Here is a 16,337-nt window from a genome sequence, read left to right as displayed (position 1 = left end):
CTTAACTATTATACTTCTTTTTTAAAAAATAATTACTGCATAAGGTTTTTCATGATAATATTTCATTCTAAGAATTAAAATTCAATATTTATTAATTGACCATTTATTAAATACCCTGTGTGATTTATAGTTTATTTAATCAATTTTTTTTGAGAGATGGTATGTATCTTAAAAAATAAAATATTTTATTAAGAGTTCCTTTGATGAACTCATGACATATAAGTCAAGAAAATTATTATCTTAATACTTGAAAATACTTTTTAGTTTTATCGAAATACTACAATAACTATTTCAAAATTATTTAATTTAAAAACACATAAAATAAAATTAATTTAAATAGTCTTTTTATGTTTTTTTGTGCTTAAAAACTTGAACCCCACATAAACATAAAACCCCAAAGAGTTCTCCCACAGCTCACTCTCACAACTGACCAAAAAAATCAATTCTTGTTTTGTGGGTTTTGTTGATTTTCCATTGAAAAATGGGAAGGATATTTGTTGTAGATCTTGAAGGCAGGATTTACAAGTGCAAATTCTGCCAAACCCACCTTGCTCTTGCTGATGACCTTGTTTCTAGGGTAACAATTTCTTCAATTTCCCTTTAAGTTTTTATGAATAAAAATCTTATCTTTGTTATATAGAGCTTTTCATTTGGTTTTGGCCTTTTGGGGCTTGTTGTTTCTTTGAGTAATTAGCTTTTATTTACTTGTTTTTGCATATTAGATGGTATTATTTTGTTTTGAGAAAGGATGCTTAGATGGTATTTTCTTGTTTTTGCATAATTAGATGGTATTTTTTTTGTTTTGAGAAAGAATAATTAGATGGTATTTTCTTGTTTTTGCATAATTAGATGTGGTTGTTTCTACACATCCTCCAAAAGTACAACCAAAGGAGAAAACAGGGCTATTCAACTAGAAAAAAAAAATGTTCTTGCATGATCATTTGCTTGTGCTAGTTTTTTTGGACACATGTATGTCGAGTCATGTAGTACTTAGGCATTTAGCCATGTTTCATTGTGAAATCTTAAAAAAAAGTGGATTCTTTTTTTCAAAGTGAATTTTATGCCCAAACATGCTTTTCAGTGTTTAACTCCGGAAAAATAAGTGTTCTTTTTTAATAATATATGGAAACATGTGTAGAGAGTTGTTATGCTTTTTGCTCTATTTGTTTGTTTCGTTCTGGGCTGTGACGGAAGTGATTTAACTTGATAATTGGAAGACTAGGTATGGTAGTCATGCTTATTAGCCTTCAAGTCGGAAGTGATTTGGTTTCTATCATTAGGTATGAGATCTTTACCTATTTATACTAAATGTCACCTAGCTTAATTTTTCAAAGTTGACGAAAAGTTTTTAACATCTTTCGAGATGGATGTATTTTGTGATATATATGGAAGCGTTTATGCTATAATTGAAGTGTTGAAAATGGATTATGTACAATTTGCATGAATTTTGTAACCGATATCTCCACTTGGTTTATTATTCTGGCTTTGGTTATGTTTTGAATACCTTTGTTTGCTCTCATGCTATTAACTTCTTACCAAATGGATGTATTTTGTGATATATATGGAAGCATTTGTGTTATAAGTGAAGTGTTGAAAATAGATAATGTACAATTTGCATGAATTTTGTTACCGATATCTCATTTGGTTTACTATTCTGGCTTTTGTTATGTTTTGAGTACCTTTGCTTGCTCTCATGCTATTCTATCTGATAATACAATCAAATCTCTTTATAACAATAACATTTGTCCTAATATTTTTTGGTTGCATAGAAAAATGTTGTTATAGAGAATGTATAATATAACATTACATTGTATGTCCTCACCCCTACTTCAAAACCTTTCTTTTAGTCGAGGGTCTATAGGAAACAATCTCTCCCTCTAGTCTCTACCCCACAAAGGTCTGTGTACATTATATCCTTCGCAGACTCCACTTGTGAAATTATACTAGGTATATTGCTGTTTTAAATGACAGTATAAAGTACATTTTTGTGTGGATGATCAATGAGAACGGATCTTGTAAACAGATTTAAGATTTAGCTCATTAGTTAATTTCTATATTTTGAATGTAATTATTGATTATCCTTCTGTCAAATATAAGTGTCTATCCCTAAAAGAAATTAAACTTAAGTTTTTCTCTTGAATAGCTATAAATGATGACATGCCATTTTCATGCAAGTGTTAATAAACTCGAATAACACAATGTAAAAACATTAAGTTTAATTACCAAATTCACAAAGATCAGGCTTGGAGAGTGATTCAGCTTTTAATCAATCTTTATCATTATGTAAATTTTCTGTCACGATTTCTTATTCATTGTATTGCACTTTTGGCTTGCTTGGTTTCTGGTTTATTAACGGTTGGTTTTATGGTCAGGGATTTCATTGCCGCAGAGGAAAAGCCTACTTGTTCAATAAAGTGTGAGTGCCTATTAATTTCTCAACTACACATTGAGTAACTAGTTTTGTTTTATGACTTAATGTGCTTGTTTCACACTTGAATTGACTTCGTTGATAGTCATGCATTCATTTAAGATTGATGTCTGTGACATTCTTTTTGTATCCTATATTACTAGTTATGGTATCGGGAAGAGATTGAGATTTATTAGATGTAGTTACATAAATTGGGACAGAGTGATTGTTAAATTTTTTGACAAAAGAAAAAGATATATGTTATATTAACTTTATGTTTTATATGCCGTCTTTTCTTTGTATGATAGATTCATGATTGGCAGTGTTATGGAATTGATCTGTCCTTCATCCCTTGTATCAAATTCTCAAAATTTTACCACGTCGACGTGTCTGCGAATCATATGCATTTCACATCCATCTTCGTGCTTTCTAAATTGTAATGGATTGAGGAATTCACATTGTATGAACTGTAATACTATAACTTTAACCTCTAGAGAGATGTTATATGTACAAGAAAAGACTTCCTTTCTAGTGATGACCCCGACTTATTAGTGAATCCAAAAGAGTTCCCAATTTCAGTATTGCACCCATATATTAATTTTACGTTACTGAACAATTAAACGCTAGAGCAACAGCATCCAACTTAACCGTACCACTTGAATGCACTAAACATCAGCAACTTGATGTGCATTGAACATGGCTGTTGAGCTGAAGATGTATTTGAATAGAAATTAGTTTTTGCTTTTTCTAGTAGCGGAACATGTATATTTTCTCTTATCCGTCCTATCTTATAGATTTGGGTTCCCAAGAGGTATCACTAATAAGAAAGATTTTAGACAAACCTCCCTTTTTTCTTTCTCACAAATAGGAAGTTCCGATTCCAACTTGGATATTAAAGGGATTACCAGATATGCACATTTTTTCTCGAATTTTACTCTTACCGCTCTGATTTTCTATGCAAGATGTTGTCTAATTAGACCACGAATTATTAATGTATGGTAAAGTTCTATTGCTATTTCACGAGGCAATCCACTTTGATGTAGTGAAAGTGAAGGATCCACGACAATGAATTTTCAAAAACATGATCAGAAAATGAAAAAAAAAAAGATCTTTGGTAAGGACAAAATATATCAAGTTAGTAAAGACTAAAGATTACTGCTTCATTTCTCTTTCTTTGGTCGATGATCATAGAAGCCTTGGCAGTGCAATAGATATCATTTTCTCTGCCTTCCCAACACTTTTCAACTGTGCACCCTTTGATATATATGCGGAGGTCTAACTGCTCCGTCTGATTTTGTGATTCAGGGTGAACGTAACTGTTGGACCTCAGGAGGAGAGAGCGATGCTTTCTGGGATGCACACAGTAGCAGATATATTTTGTTGCTGTTGCGGGCAAATTGTTGGCTGGAAATATGTATTCCCTTTCGTTCTCTCTCTCTATTTCTCGTGCATGTAGAAATAGACACCAAAACAAACGCACAGACAAAAAGAGGAGGACAATAGTTGCTCCTCTCGCCATAAATATGTTACCAATTGCACATGCATGATGTACCTACACCGGAAACTTTGTTAACAACTACCACTTCACGTTTCTATCATGCAGGAGGCTGCACACGAGGAAAGCCAGAAGTATAAAGAAAAGAAGTTTGTTCTCGAAAGGTGCATCTTTTTTCTTGTTGATTTCACATTCGACATATATACATGAAAACATCTTTCTGTTTTGAATCTCTTCCATATAATACTCCATGCTCTTCTGGTTGTTTGTTAACAGGGGTAGGATCATTGACGGAGTTGACACTGAATTCTACATCGATTCTCGTCCAACTATTAGTGATACTGAGGATGCATAGGCCTTGTTATGTGATGTATCTATCTAAACATGTGTGGTTGTTGTATCTTGTAAGTCTAGTTTGTAGATATAGGGAAGAAGCTGTTTGTATCAAAATATTGTGTGGTTGTAGCTTGTAAGTCCAGTTTGCTAGACGCTAGTATATAAAGAAGGTTATACATAAGTTTTTGGTCTACAATACATGGTTTTTCATGATGTATGAAAAAATAGAATATAAGAGCTAGTATGATTATTCTCTGCCAAACTGGTTAAACTAAAAATAGTGAACGGAGGTAAAACTTTTAAGTCCTGGATACAGATTTGTCTTTGTTAGAAAGTGATTTACTCGTTACTGTCGTGAGAATATTGTCACGCTTCTCTAGTACGAATTCATATTAAGTTCATGTTACGAAGTGTTTTACTCTTAGTGTCACGCTTTTTAATACGAATTCATATTTAATTCGATTCTAATAAGAATACTGGACAACATGCCTTTTTATTGTGTCTTCAAAATCTAATCTTTGTTTTAATTTTTTTCTAGTTTAGAATAAACAATGAAAAATTAAAAATGATTTGGATTCTATTCATTTTTCGAATATAGTAAATAGTCTAAAAGCTACAAGAGCAAAGAAAGAATAAGATGCTTTTCGAATAAACATTACATGAGGGGAGCACACAAGCACAAATTTTTGAAAAATTAAAGGACTAAATTGTCCCTATGCTCAAAATTGTTCTATTTTGTTTTTAACTAGATAATTTATTTATTTATTCAAATCCTTATTATTGTTATGTATTCCTTTTTGGATAAATTGTACAACCTTGCATAACTATTCTTCATTCTTCTAATTACATTTTTCATTAGAAAATTATGATAATTGATAGATGTATATAATAGAATAAGATACATATATTTCAAATATATGCATGTCAAATTAGGTATAATTTATTCTAAATATACAATATTTAAATATAATTTACATTTATCCATAATATGCATACTCTCTTGTTCGCTTTATATTTAAGAATGTATCTGAGTTCACAAATTTTATGTATTGATGTTTCCAATACCAATTTTATGTATATGTTCTAAAATAAATTGCATCCAAAGTATTGTGATTTCCACTTCATCCTATATATCTGGTATCAATTTCATCGATATACTTAGTATCAAGGCTTAAATCATCGATAACACCTTAAAATTGTCCGCATAATTCATTTAGACACCTCAACTAAAATTCTTACCTATTAGACACTTTAATATTAATAAATATTTATCTATTGAACATAAAATAACAACTATCTTTACAAATATTGTGCGTGTAATGCACACTTGTTATCTTGACAAAAATTACGAATAGAACTACGACACGTGGCATATGGCCCATAAATTTAATTTTAAAAAATAAAGAATATTTTCCTTCATTTAATGATATATAAAAAATTAAATTGATTAAAAAAAATCTTTCCCCCACCCAACCCCCATCCCATCTAACTTACTGTCCTTTTTTCTTCATCTTCTTCTCTTCTTCTTCTCTGTTGTTCCACAATCACCATTCCTCTGCATAACAAAAAAAAATGTCTAACCCCATCTCATTCCGAATTCATCCACCAAATGTTTTCCTCTTTCATTTTCTTCGTTATATGTTATTCCTTCGACGACTATTCCGATTTTGTAAATATAATCGATCTTGATAAATTATTTTGAAATCGACAACAAAGAGAAATTAAAATTATATCAAATATTTTATAGCATTTCTAATAAGTTTATGAATGGTGATAGTTGCTCAATTGGAGTTATTGAAAATAAAAATGTACTGATATTGGTCAATTTGTTAACTCCAAATGGTCCATTTTTTCTTCTTCTTGAAAATTCAGCAGGTATTTTGTTTACAGAAAATGAAAAAAAAAATGAATCATAACAAAAGTCAGAGAAATTTGAAGTTTTTAAAATGGTGGGTTGAAGAAGATGAGTGTGGGGTGTTTTTTTTCTTCTTCTTATGATTTAAAAGATTTATGCTTAATTAATTATTTTTTTATATATTTAGTCAATGCATGCCAAGTGTCAACAAAGTAGGTATAAATATTTAAAAAAAATTAAAAAAATGTATTCACGCGCTCAGCAGCAGTGAGATACACTTATTTTGCCACATCATCGTTTTGTGTTTAATAGGCACATTTCTTGATAATTTAGGTGTTCAATAGGTATAAGTACTAGTTCAGGTGTCTAAGTGAATTATGTGGACAACTTTAAGGGGCCGCAGATGATTTAAGCCTAGTATCAAATATGTATTGATACATCCATATATAAACATATGTATCCAGTATCAAAATATACATTCATGCACACCAATTTTTTAGGGGGAACTTTCACATATAACCACTTAAAAATAGTCTAATTACTCTCTGTAGCTATAGTTTGATAATTACAATTCATAACTATATGTTATATGGAGGAGAGAGTCGAGCAAGACTGGAAGAGAGAGGAGAGAGGCGAGAGAGAGGGGAAAAGAGTGGGAGAAAGGTATTGGTTAGATAATTGTATATTATACATATGTATTTGTATACATGACAAGCAAGATTAGGAGAAGGAGGAGAGAGGCGAGAGAGGACAAAGAGTTGGAGAGAGATGAATTGTGTATGTATATAATTGTATATTATACATATGCATTTGTATATATGGCAAGTGAGAATGGGAGAAGGAGGAGAGAGGCGAGCGAGAGAGAGCAGAGAATGAAGATAATTGTATATTAATACATATGCATTTGTATATTTTGATAAATTATACATATAAAGCCATGACACATTATACATACTCAAAGTCAGTCCACATAATTAATATATAATATCCATTACAAATAGTAATTATAATAAAACTTTTAGTATAATAAATAATTAAATAATATAAGTTTGCTTAATTACGTAATTTTTCCATTTTTTAATCAAAACAATCACAAAGCTCATAAGATTTCCCACCAAACGCTACAGATAAATACCTGGAAAAAAAATTCCTTCAAAGAGGAAGGTAAACAAAAATGGCGTTCTCAGCTAACCCGTTATCTCTGAGTGTACCCGAACCCGTATTCGAATCCTGGCTCCGAGATACTGGCTACCTCGAAATTCTCGATCAACGGACCACCGATCTCCACCGCCACTCCTCCACCACCACCGTGGCGGCGACGACTGCTTCCTCCGACGCTGCTGTTACTAATTCTGCTGCAGCCGCGGTGTCAATTTCAAATGGAGTCTTCGTTCTAATATTTTCACGTATTGGAACCTTATTATCGCTTTTAACGCTTAATCCGTTTGCAAAACTCACATCTGATGACTTTTCCGGTGATACCCCGTCGTGGACCCTCCAATTCGTCGGGTCATTCGATTCCTACTCATTTCCTTCGTCGCCGTCTCAGGCTCGGCTTAGAGTACACGAGAATGTGAAACGCTATGCTCGGAATTATGCCTCCCTCTTTGTCCTCTTCTTTGCTTGCTCTCTGTATGTTTTCTCTCTCTATCATCTATACACAATGCACATTCTATATGTATGTATGTGTAAGTATGTCCGCAAATATGTATATGAACATTGACATGTATCTGTTTATGCGATTACAATTATTAATAATTAACATTTGAACTTGTGCAATAACTTGAATGGTTGGCTTTGTTTTGAACACTATCTGCTAAGGCTTAGTATGAAATGGAGTGGAATAAATATAGAGAATTCATATAACTTACTACAACTAATTTAGGATTGAGGTGTTAGGCGGTTGATTGATTGATCAAATTTTGTGTGAGAAACTTGACGTTTTTAGGCTTTTGAGAGTTAAGTGAAGCTTACGGGAGGACAGTGGATTTGGATACCGACATAAACAACATGTATACAGACATTGATATGTAGTATGTGGCAAATGCACTTTAGAAGCTTGGTCTCTGATTGGACAATGTTTAGTTATCGAGTAATATGCTGAAGTTCTTTAGAACTTGTACTTGTTAAATATAAAGATATTAAGGGCTTGGAGATTTGAAGACGGTACTTGGTTTGGATTTAGCAATATTATATAGCTGAAGGATTGTCAGTTGCTTGATTTTTGTGCTATTTGATTGCTTTGGCATTGATTGCATTTTGATAAATTTGGGTAACAGGTACCAAAAGCTGTTTGCCCTTGTTGGGTTGATATCATGTTTGGCACTTTGGGATGTATTAAAGTTATGTGGAGATCGCTGGGGATTAGAGCACCGCCCAGTTATCAAACAAAGCTTGATTCGCATTGCTCAGTGTGGTGAGTCGATATTCTTGAGTAATTCCACCCCCCCCCCCCCCCTTCCCCCCCACAAAAGTATAAAGACGCCGCCTAGGGTGTTGCTCTCTTAAATGATTCCGCTCCAGCATTCTACCAGTGTATATGGTGATGGATGATATGATCATAGCTTTGATTGTTTTATCATTTGCCATATATATATTTATCCTGTGTATATTGTAAAAGTGAACACCAGGAAACAACAGTTGGCTCATCCCTGATCTTTTAGCTTCTAGTCAACCTTTTGAATATTGTCTATACTAGTGTTCCTTCTCATAAATAGCACTCTGCACTCCTCTAGATTGGAGGCTCTTACGCCAACTTTTGGTCGAGGCACAGAGTTTATGTTCATACCAAATGGAGACACTTAATAGCAGAACATGTGTAACTTAAAAAGTATTCATATCTATAATAACACTAGATTAGACCTATATGGTATAAAATCAAAGAATTATATGGAACATTTTGGCTGGCAGATTCTACATCTAACTTTACCCACGTCATCATTTGTTCTAATTGTTGTTTTCCTCATGTTGGGAGACGCTCATTACATCCTAAAAATCCTGCTCCTCTTTTGCTTTCTTGATAATCTGATCTATAAGGTCGCTACCATCCATCCAATTTGAGACCAAATGTATTTTCTTTCTTCTATTGCAAATTAGATGTTACAACATCAGTAAAAGAGTTTTGGACAGCATATCAGCGGCAATGGATGTAGAATCATGTAATGGTCTAAAGAAAAACATTGTCAATTAATTGCTTATAGAACGACATACTTAGGAGTCAGTCAGGACTCAGGACTATTCAAAATCATCACATGCCAATCTGTTGAGGTGTTGGATGACCACATATTTCTAGGTTACTGATATTCAGAAACATTGGATTTGCAATGGATACTCTTAAAACGTTTCACCAAAATTACTGGAAATCAGGATGAAGGACAAATGATCCAACCACTAAGCTAAAGTATGTAATGAGTTGGTACTACAAAATAGATGCAGATGTGAGGAATTGCATACAAATTGATCATGGAGCAGGGATATATGGTTTGGATATTTTGTTACCTAAACAACTGTGTATTCGTATAAAAATGCTGTAAAAAGTTCATATATTAGCTGCTTGTTAGGCAGTGAATGCATATTTTGAAAAATCTGTTTCTTCATCATTAGAGAAGAATGTCATGTCACTTTCTCAAATCAATTTTTGTGTTCAAAGTTTCACAAGTTCTCACAATGATAGAACCCCCAACCCAATTTGGAGAAAAACTGAGGCGTGGATGGTGTGGGGATGATGAGGAAGGTACTGTATCTTTACTCAAAATTATTATAAATAAGAAAAATATGGTAGAAACAGCTTAAATGCTTTAGTCCACGGATTTTCTAGTGTCGATGGGCCTGAAGGAATAGAAAGAGGTGGGGAATATTTGAGTATATTCATTTCCAAAAGAAAACAAGAAAAGGGGAAGTAGAAAAGGCTTATTATCTCTCCATTTCATCCTGTGTAGTACCTGCACCTTGTCTTTTATTCAAAATATTGTGAAGAAGCAAAATATGGTGGAAATAGCTTTAAATGGTTTAGCCTCAGCCAGATTAGTGTCGAAGAGCGTAAAAGTAAAAAAAGTGGGAAAGGATTTCTAGGAAGCTTTTTGGCGAGAAATTAAAAGAAGAGGGGAAAGTAAAAATGGAAGGTTTATAAGCCTCTTCATATCATCTGTTGTAGGAAACCAGTACCAGCAAAGTTAACGAGATATTGGTATCTCTTCTCCATATCATCTTTTTGCAGTACCTGCGAAGTTAACTCTACATTGATATCTCTTACAAAAACGTAAAAGATGCTTTTGCGATAGAAAAAGTTAATGAGCTGAAGTTTCCTGTCCCTTTGCACAATCTTTTTTACCAAACATAATTTATTAGATGGGGTGAGTTCTACATCTCTTCCTTCTTGTTCTCAGTATTTCTAGAGGTTACTGTTTCTTCACAAGTGATGTGAAGGTACGGATTATGACTTCATAGTTGAAGTGATGCTCTTCTGAGAGACGTGTTCTTCAAAAAGTGAAATGCAAAGTAGCTATACCTGGTATTCAGGTATTTATTCAAAAGAAACTTGTGGGGAACTACCTAGTTATAATCCAATTTCGGCAGAATATTGTTGATTGAAGAATCTAACTAGAAAGGACGAGAAAAAGAGAAAAAAAGGAAATAAGGAGGGGATGATAGGTTTCTTTTGGGTACTGGGATACTAGGACTACTCTTACATGCATATTTCAGCATTCTTTCTGTAGTCAATGTCTTCTTCCACTTCTTGAGTTCATAATACTTCTTGAGTTCTCTTCTACTCTCTTAATTGAGTTCTTCATAAAAAAGGTTAAAGGGGAAACTTTTTATGGTAAAAAATACTGCCGTTTCAGTTATTTCTCAAGAAGAAAAGAGGGGATCTGTTGAACTTTATGTATTCAATTCACCAATAAGACACGAAGGCTTACTTCACATTTTGAATTTGCACAAAAAAGACTATTTTCTACCTATCATATATGAAGCTAAATGCAGACTATTTTGTACTAACTATATATAAAAGCTAAATGCTGTGGATTGATAATGTTTTATGGTTGATTATGTGAAACTGTATAATCATTTTGTGATTGTATGTTATGTTTTCAGTGTTTGTGGATGTTACATTTCAAGATGTTTATTGTTAGATTAATATTGTCTGTGATTAGATGTTGAAATTAGAATTTTCATTGCAGGAAGTACCAATTCAAAATTAGTAGTAGTAATTTTCATTGCAAGCTTTTTATAAGTCCATGTATGTTATACACTTTGTTTCCATCTTCCTGTAAGCATGTATGTTAAATCTTGATTCACAGTTTCTGTTTAAAGCCAAAATGATGTTGTTGCTGTTTTTGCGTTTCTAGTTCTTAGATACGCTTTTCAGTCTTTTCAGATGTATATTGGACGGTTTTTGTTTCCCTAGATAATTTCAAGCACTTGTTTATTTTTGCAAGCAGAAATTTTTCTGAAACTGAATAAATTTGAGAACTGAGTCAGCCTTCTTGTACAGCTACTGCAGTTATTCTATTCTGTACCAACGTTCAAATGGCTCTCTTCTCAGCTCTTGCGGTCAGTTATGTAGGTAGGTTATCTTTCGTGTCTAATCTGTTATCTTACTCTTTATCTTCTGTTTTATTCCTAATTTCTAGAGCTTATGGCTAATCGATGCATTTGCAGTGATGATTCTGCATGCCTCATTTAGGAAGCTGACCCCCTCAAAACAATCAACTTCAAAAGAAGTGAACAGGAGGGTCCTTAGAAGTTGATGAGTGGTTATTATTGTCAAGTCATACAATCACATAGTCGTTGCCTGGAGAGAGGGTTAACCGTGTTTACAAACTATAGCATTCGAGTCTGGCTCATGAGTGCATCTCTCCATATGAAACGGAGAATTCTTCGAGTCACAATGTAAGAAAAGTTTCTTCTTTAATTTGATTTTTTTTTAGGATGTGTGTATGTGTCTGTACAATGGGAAAAAAAAAGACTAGATAAGATTTCAGATGGGTGTAGAACCCTAAAGAGAATTGGCACTGCTAAGGCTTTGTTCTTTTACTATATGAATTAGTATTAGTAACACATTTATTAATCTTTGACTGAATAATTTGCTTTCCTTGACATGCTATAGTTAATACTTAAATAGTATAAACTTTGTCTTTGCACATGAACAAAATGGGCTAATGTTGCTTTAATATATCATAGATCTGACTAAATACATAATCAGCTCTTAAACTTGTTAGGATATTTCATTTAGACATTTGAATTACGTCATGTTTCAGTTGAACATCTCAACTCCTTGTATGTGTTTCAATTAGATATTCTTACTTCGATTTTTAATTATTCTTTTTGTGTGTATAGTTAATCACATAAAGTACATTATTTCCTTCAATTATACGTATTTGCCTCTATAAGCTATAAAATGTCAAACATTTTTCTACTTGAACTTGATGCTTATAATTAAAGGAGATATTGTATTTCATGTGGTTAACTTAATCAGGACAGATTAAAATACACGTAAAATTTGAAGCAAAAAGTCTATTTTGAACACTTTATTAGGAGTTGAGGTGTTTAGTTAGAACAAAACTTAGTTCAAATGTTTAAGTAAAATATTCTGACAAATTTAAAGAACTCATTATATATCAAGTCTTTTCGAATAAATTAATAAGGATTAAACTGTTTAATTTACTAGCCACCCATGTTGACTCCCTCCCACCGGGGGCGGATTTAAAGGGTCAAGAGGGTGTTCATCCAAATCGCTTTGACAAAAAAATATATTGTATATATAAGGTAGAAAAAAAAAATTAACTTTCCAAGTTTAGAATTGAAATTCATTTTGATGTTTCAATATTTTTATTTTTCGAATCCTTAATATATTCAAACACCTTAAAATTATGATTTCACATAGTATGTCCAGGTGCAAACCAAAAGAAGAAGATCATATTTGGTGTAATTTTTGTTATCTTGTTTGTAGTCTTTGCTGTTGCCAATGTGACTTTTTGGTGCTAACTTTAACTTTACTTTGACATAATGCATTGATTGAAAGTAAAAAGACAGATGAGTTAACAGTGAACTTTGTCTCTTCATGGAGTACCCCACAATGACTTTTAGGACTAATTTTTCTTTGATTAAAATGCTAAATGATGATTTCCATGTCAAACTTTTCAATTAAATATGTCGATTCTGAAAATGTACATCTAGATACCATAGCTTGATTTAAGTTATTCAGTAAACACACTTCTCAGAATGTGTTTTCTCAATATTAAAATGTTCACTGAGCAAACTTAAATCAAGTTAAATTTACCTAAAACATGTAAATTTCCTTTTGTAACAAACTTAACATGATATTCTACGATACTATATTATATAATAATCGATTAGATTTTAATAATAATATAAAAGTTATTTTAACTTAAATCCATTTTTTTTTATCTAGTGTGACTCATGATCACACTTAACTCTTGTGCTTGCCAGCCCATGACATCTATTGAGTGGGGAAGGAAATCAAACTAGACTTCCTTTTCAATACAAGTGACCAAAAATTATATGGTCCCATCCCATTAGCAATAGTGTAATAAACATTGCTCAATCCTTAAGGTTCAATGACTCCATTTTTTGTTACTGTATTTTTTGGGAAAATGCGCAAGTAGTCTGTAAATCTACGCCCGAAATTCCAGAGACACACTTATACTATACTAAGGTTCTATTATTCTTATAAATTTATTTTATAAGTAATTTTCTACCCCTTTTTGGTCTACGTGGCACTAGCTTGAAAAAAAAGTCGATCAGTATTGGGCCACAAGATAGTGCCACGTAAGCCGAAAGGGGTAGAAAATTATAAATAAAATAAATTTGGAGGTGAATAGAACCTTAGTATAGTATAAGTGTGTCTCTGAAATTTCGGACATAAATTGACGAGGTAACTTGTACATTACGTCGTTTAGTTGGTGAGATAAAACTAATATTGTGATAAAATATGAAATTATTTTATTCTGCATTCGATTACAGATATTCTATCTCACTATTTAAACTAAAATAATGAAATTTATTCTCATATAGAAGATAGAATAGCAACTTAATTCATAATATATCTTTGTTTATTCAATCTACCAATTCTAACTTACTTAACTATTAAGTGTTGAAGAAGTGTGAGAGAGGGACAATTAATCTGAGATGCTACTTGTAAAATTTATTTTCTCTATACCTCGATTAAGGAGGTCATTTTCCTTCCCTTTTTTAAAAAAAACAAACAAACTTATTTTTCCTAAAAAAATTGAATTACCAAATATGAATATATGTTTTTCACGGTATCACATACAACATACACTCTATTATACGTATTGGATAGAATTCAGTAACATTAATTCAAATCATATATAAATATTTAGAAATTCGCAAATTAAGTGTACCAATAATGAATTGTGAATCCAATAACATAAAATAGGTTAGAAGTTTACGATTCAAAATTTAAATTTTAAATCCGTCACGACACCGTATATAACGAAAACTTAGGATGCCCCACTTCACGTTCTTTTGCTATAGACATATTCATTATTGAAAGTGATTGAAATGGAATATGTGAAAGAATTATTGCAGCATTAATGATAAAATTTCAACAAAGAAAACAAATAATTGAACAAAAATAACAAAAAGAAAAGCTATAACTAAAGCACATCATTTTTTTATACACAAACATATAGTGGACTAATTTAATCTTGGGTTGTATTAGTTTCACATGTGATTACTCAACTTTTATTTTATTACACTAAGGTTAAAAAAATTATTTGTGGTGATAAAAAAAATATTCAACTTTATTTTAATATCAACAGAGAATCAGTAAACTTTTTTTTTTTTTAAAAAGCAAACAATCACTCAATTATATTTATCACATAAAGTCACTCATCTAATTAAATTTCTCTTTTGCTTTCTTCTCCTAATGACTTTCAATGATACTTAATGAAGTTAAGTAATTTTCTTGATACTTTAATCACCTAATTTGATTTTTTTTCATCATAAACGATAATTTATGACTTTAGTGTGATAATTACAAAGTTCAATAATCATTCATAAAACTAAACGTCTTTGTGAAAGTGGTCACTATTGCTTACATTAAGATAGACTATATATATTTATATCACCCCTTAAGATGTAATATTTTTTTAACACTATGTGAACATGAAATGTTTTGTACGTCTAATTCGAAATAACTAACATTTTTTGACCCTTACGTAAACGCGAGATACTTTATACACCAGACTGTCTAATCCCAAACAACTATACTAGTAGTTCTTACTTATTTATATAACACAAGTAGAAGGGGGAGGTGAAGAGAGAGAGAGAGAGAGAGAGAGAGAGAGAGAATGAAGTTCTTGTTCCAATGTCCATGTTGTTCTTGTTTTTGTTTCATGAAGCCCCAAAAAGGAAAACCAAAAGCCAAAGAAGAAGCAAAACCTAAAGCCAAAGTTGAAGAAGCAAAACCTAAAGATAAGAAGGTAGAAGAAGAAAAACCAAAAGAGAAAGAAGAAAGCAAGCCACAATGAAAGAAGAGGCAATGAGATAATGCAACTATATATTATGCTCATACAAGTAATATTGTTCTTCATTTACTTCTAGTTTAAAATATTTATTGTGTGCTATTGCAATCTTTAACTCTTTTGAGAAAAACCTCATCCTAAATGTATTCTTATAAAAAAAATATTTGCACTTTATTCACTATGATGATGAAATGCATACCTAGTAGTCATTATTAACTATATTTGGTTAGATCCATTGACTATATTGTCACACTCCATTCGAATTCTAAAAAATACATAATTCTTAAAAAAATTGGTATACATTCAAAAGAAAATTTTGAAGGATATGAAAAACATAGAGTAGTTAAATTTCTGTGAGTTAATTTCTCAAATATTAATCAAATTTAGAGTTTTTTATCTATATAAAAATAAAAAAATAAAAACTACTTTTTGTCGGTGTGAAGTCACTCAACTTAAAAACTCTTAGAAAATAACTTGAGCTAGAAAAACACGTAAGCAAGCCAAACTACCATGTTTGTACAATTATTTCTTTTATACAAATCAAGGCCATAAAAGGCATGCACTAATATTTAGATAAATTAATTTTATTTAGATCAATTTCAAAATATTTTTTTATTTAAAGATTACTCTACACTAAGTTCTAGTTTATATCTATTTAAAAGGTAATATATTTCCTTAAAAAAGACAGACATCTCGAATATTTTATAACCCATGGATTTTCACAAGAGAGCATGA

The 16,337-nt window shown here is 31.7% G+C and overlaps 3 protein-coding genes across 3 annotated transcripts; all 3 read left to right on the top strand.

Moving 5' to 3' along the window:
• The first annotated feature begins 249 nt into the window (after positions 1–249).
• On the top strand, positions 250–4,434 carry LOC101252662 (protein yippee-like At5g53940). Its single transcript, XM_004251819.5, has 5 exons — positions 250–577; positions 2,373–2,416; positions 3,713–3,821; positions 4,011–4,066; positions 4,179–4,434. Exons 1-5 carry the CDS (start codon positions 482–484, stop codon positions 4,255–4,257), a joined length of 384 nt encoding a protein of 127 aa, XP_004251867.1. The 5' UTR covers positions 250–481; the 3' UTR covers positions 4,258–4,434.
• Positions 4,435–7,158: 2,724 nt separating this feature from the next.
• Positions 7,159–12,175, top strand: LOC101251955 (PRA1 family protein H). Its single transcript, XM_004251816.5, has 4 exons — positions 7,159–7,725; positions 8,373–8,509; positions 11,585–11,656; positions 11,752–12,175. Exons 1-4 carry the CDS (start codon positions 7,268–7,270, stop codon positions 11,838–11,840), a joined length of 756 nt encoding a protein of 251 aa, XP_004251864.1. The 5' UTR covers positions 7,159–7,267; the 3' UTR covers positions 11,841–12,175.
• Positions 12,176–15,173: 2,998 nt separating this feature from the next.
• LOC104644917 (uncharacterized) lies at positions 15,174–15,623 on the top strand. The gene is given in 1 exon segment (XM_010315781.2): positions 15,174–15,623. A coding segment is annotated over 1 exon segment (195 nt). The 5' UTR covers positions 15,174–15,428.
• Positions 15,624–16,337: the final 714 nt, after the last annotated feature.

This window comes from Solanum lycopersicum, chromosome 12, assembly GCF_036512215.1.
Source record: "Solanum lycopersicum chromosome 12, SLM_r2.1".
In the NCBI taxonomy this organism is placed as follows: Eukaryota; Viridiplantae; Streptophyta; class Magnoliopsida; order Solanales; family Solanaceae; genus Solanum; species Solanum lycopersicum.
Note: the sequence above shows the minus strand (reverse complement) of the source record. Positions and strands in the feature narration are given on the sequence as shown.

Coding starts and splice junctions, on each gene's coding strand:
- LOC101252662 (XM_004251819.5), top strand. CDS start 482: ATGGGAAGGATATTTGTTGTAGATCTTGAAGGCAGGATTTACAAGTGC. Junction 2,417..3,712: donor GCCTACTTGTTCAATAAAGT/GTGAGTGCCTAT, acceptor TTTGTGATTCAG/GGTGAACGTAACTGTTGGAC. Junction 3,822..4,010: donor AAATTGTTGGCTGGAAATAT/GTATTCCCTTTC, acceptor TCTATCATGCAG/GAGGCTGCACACGAGGAAAG.
- LOC101251955 (XM_004251816.5), top strand. CDS start 7,268: ATGGCGTTCTCAGCTAACCCGTTATCTCTGAGTGTACCCGAACCCGTA. Junction 7,726..8,372: donor CTCTTCTTTGCTTGCTCTCT/GTATGTTTTCTC, acceptor TTTGGGTAACAG/GTACCAAAAGCTGTTTGCCC. Junction 8,510..11,584: donor GATTCGCATTGCTCAGTGTG/GTGAGTCGATAT, acceptor CTTCTTGTACAG/CTACTGCAGTTATTCTATTC.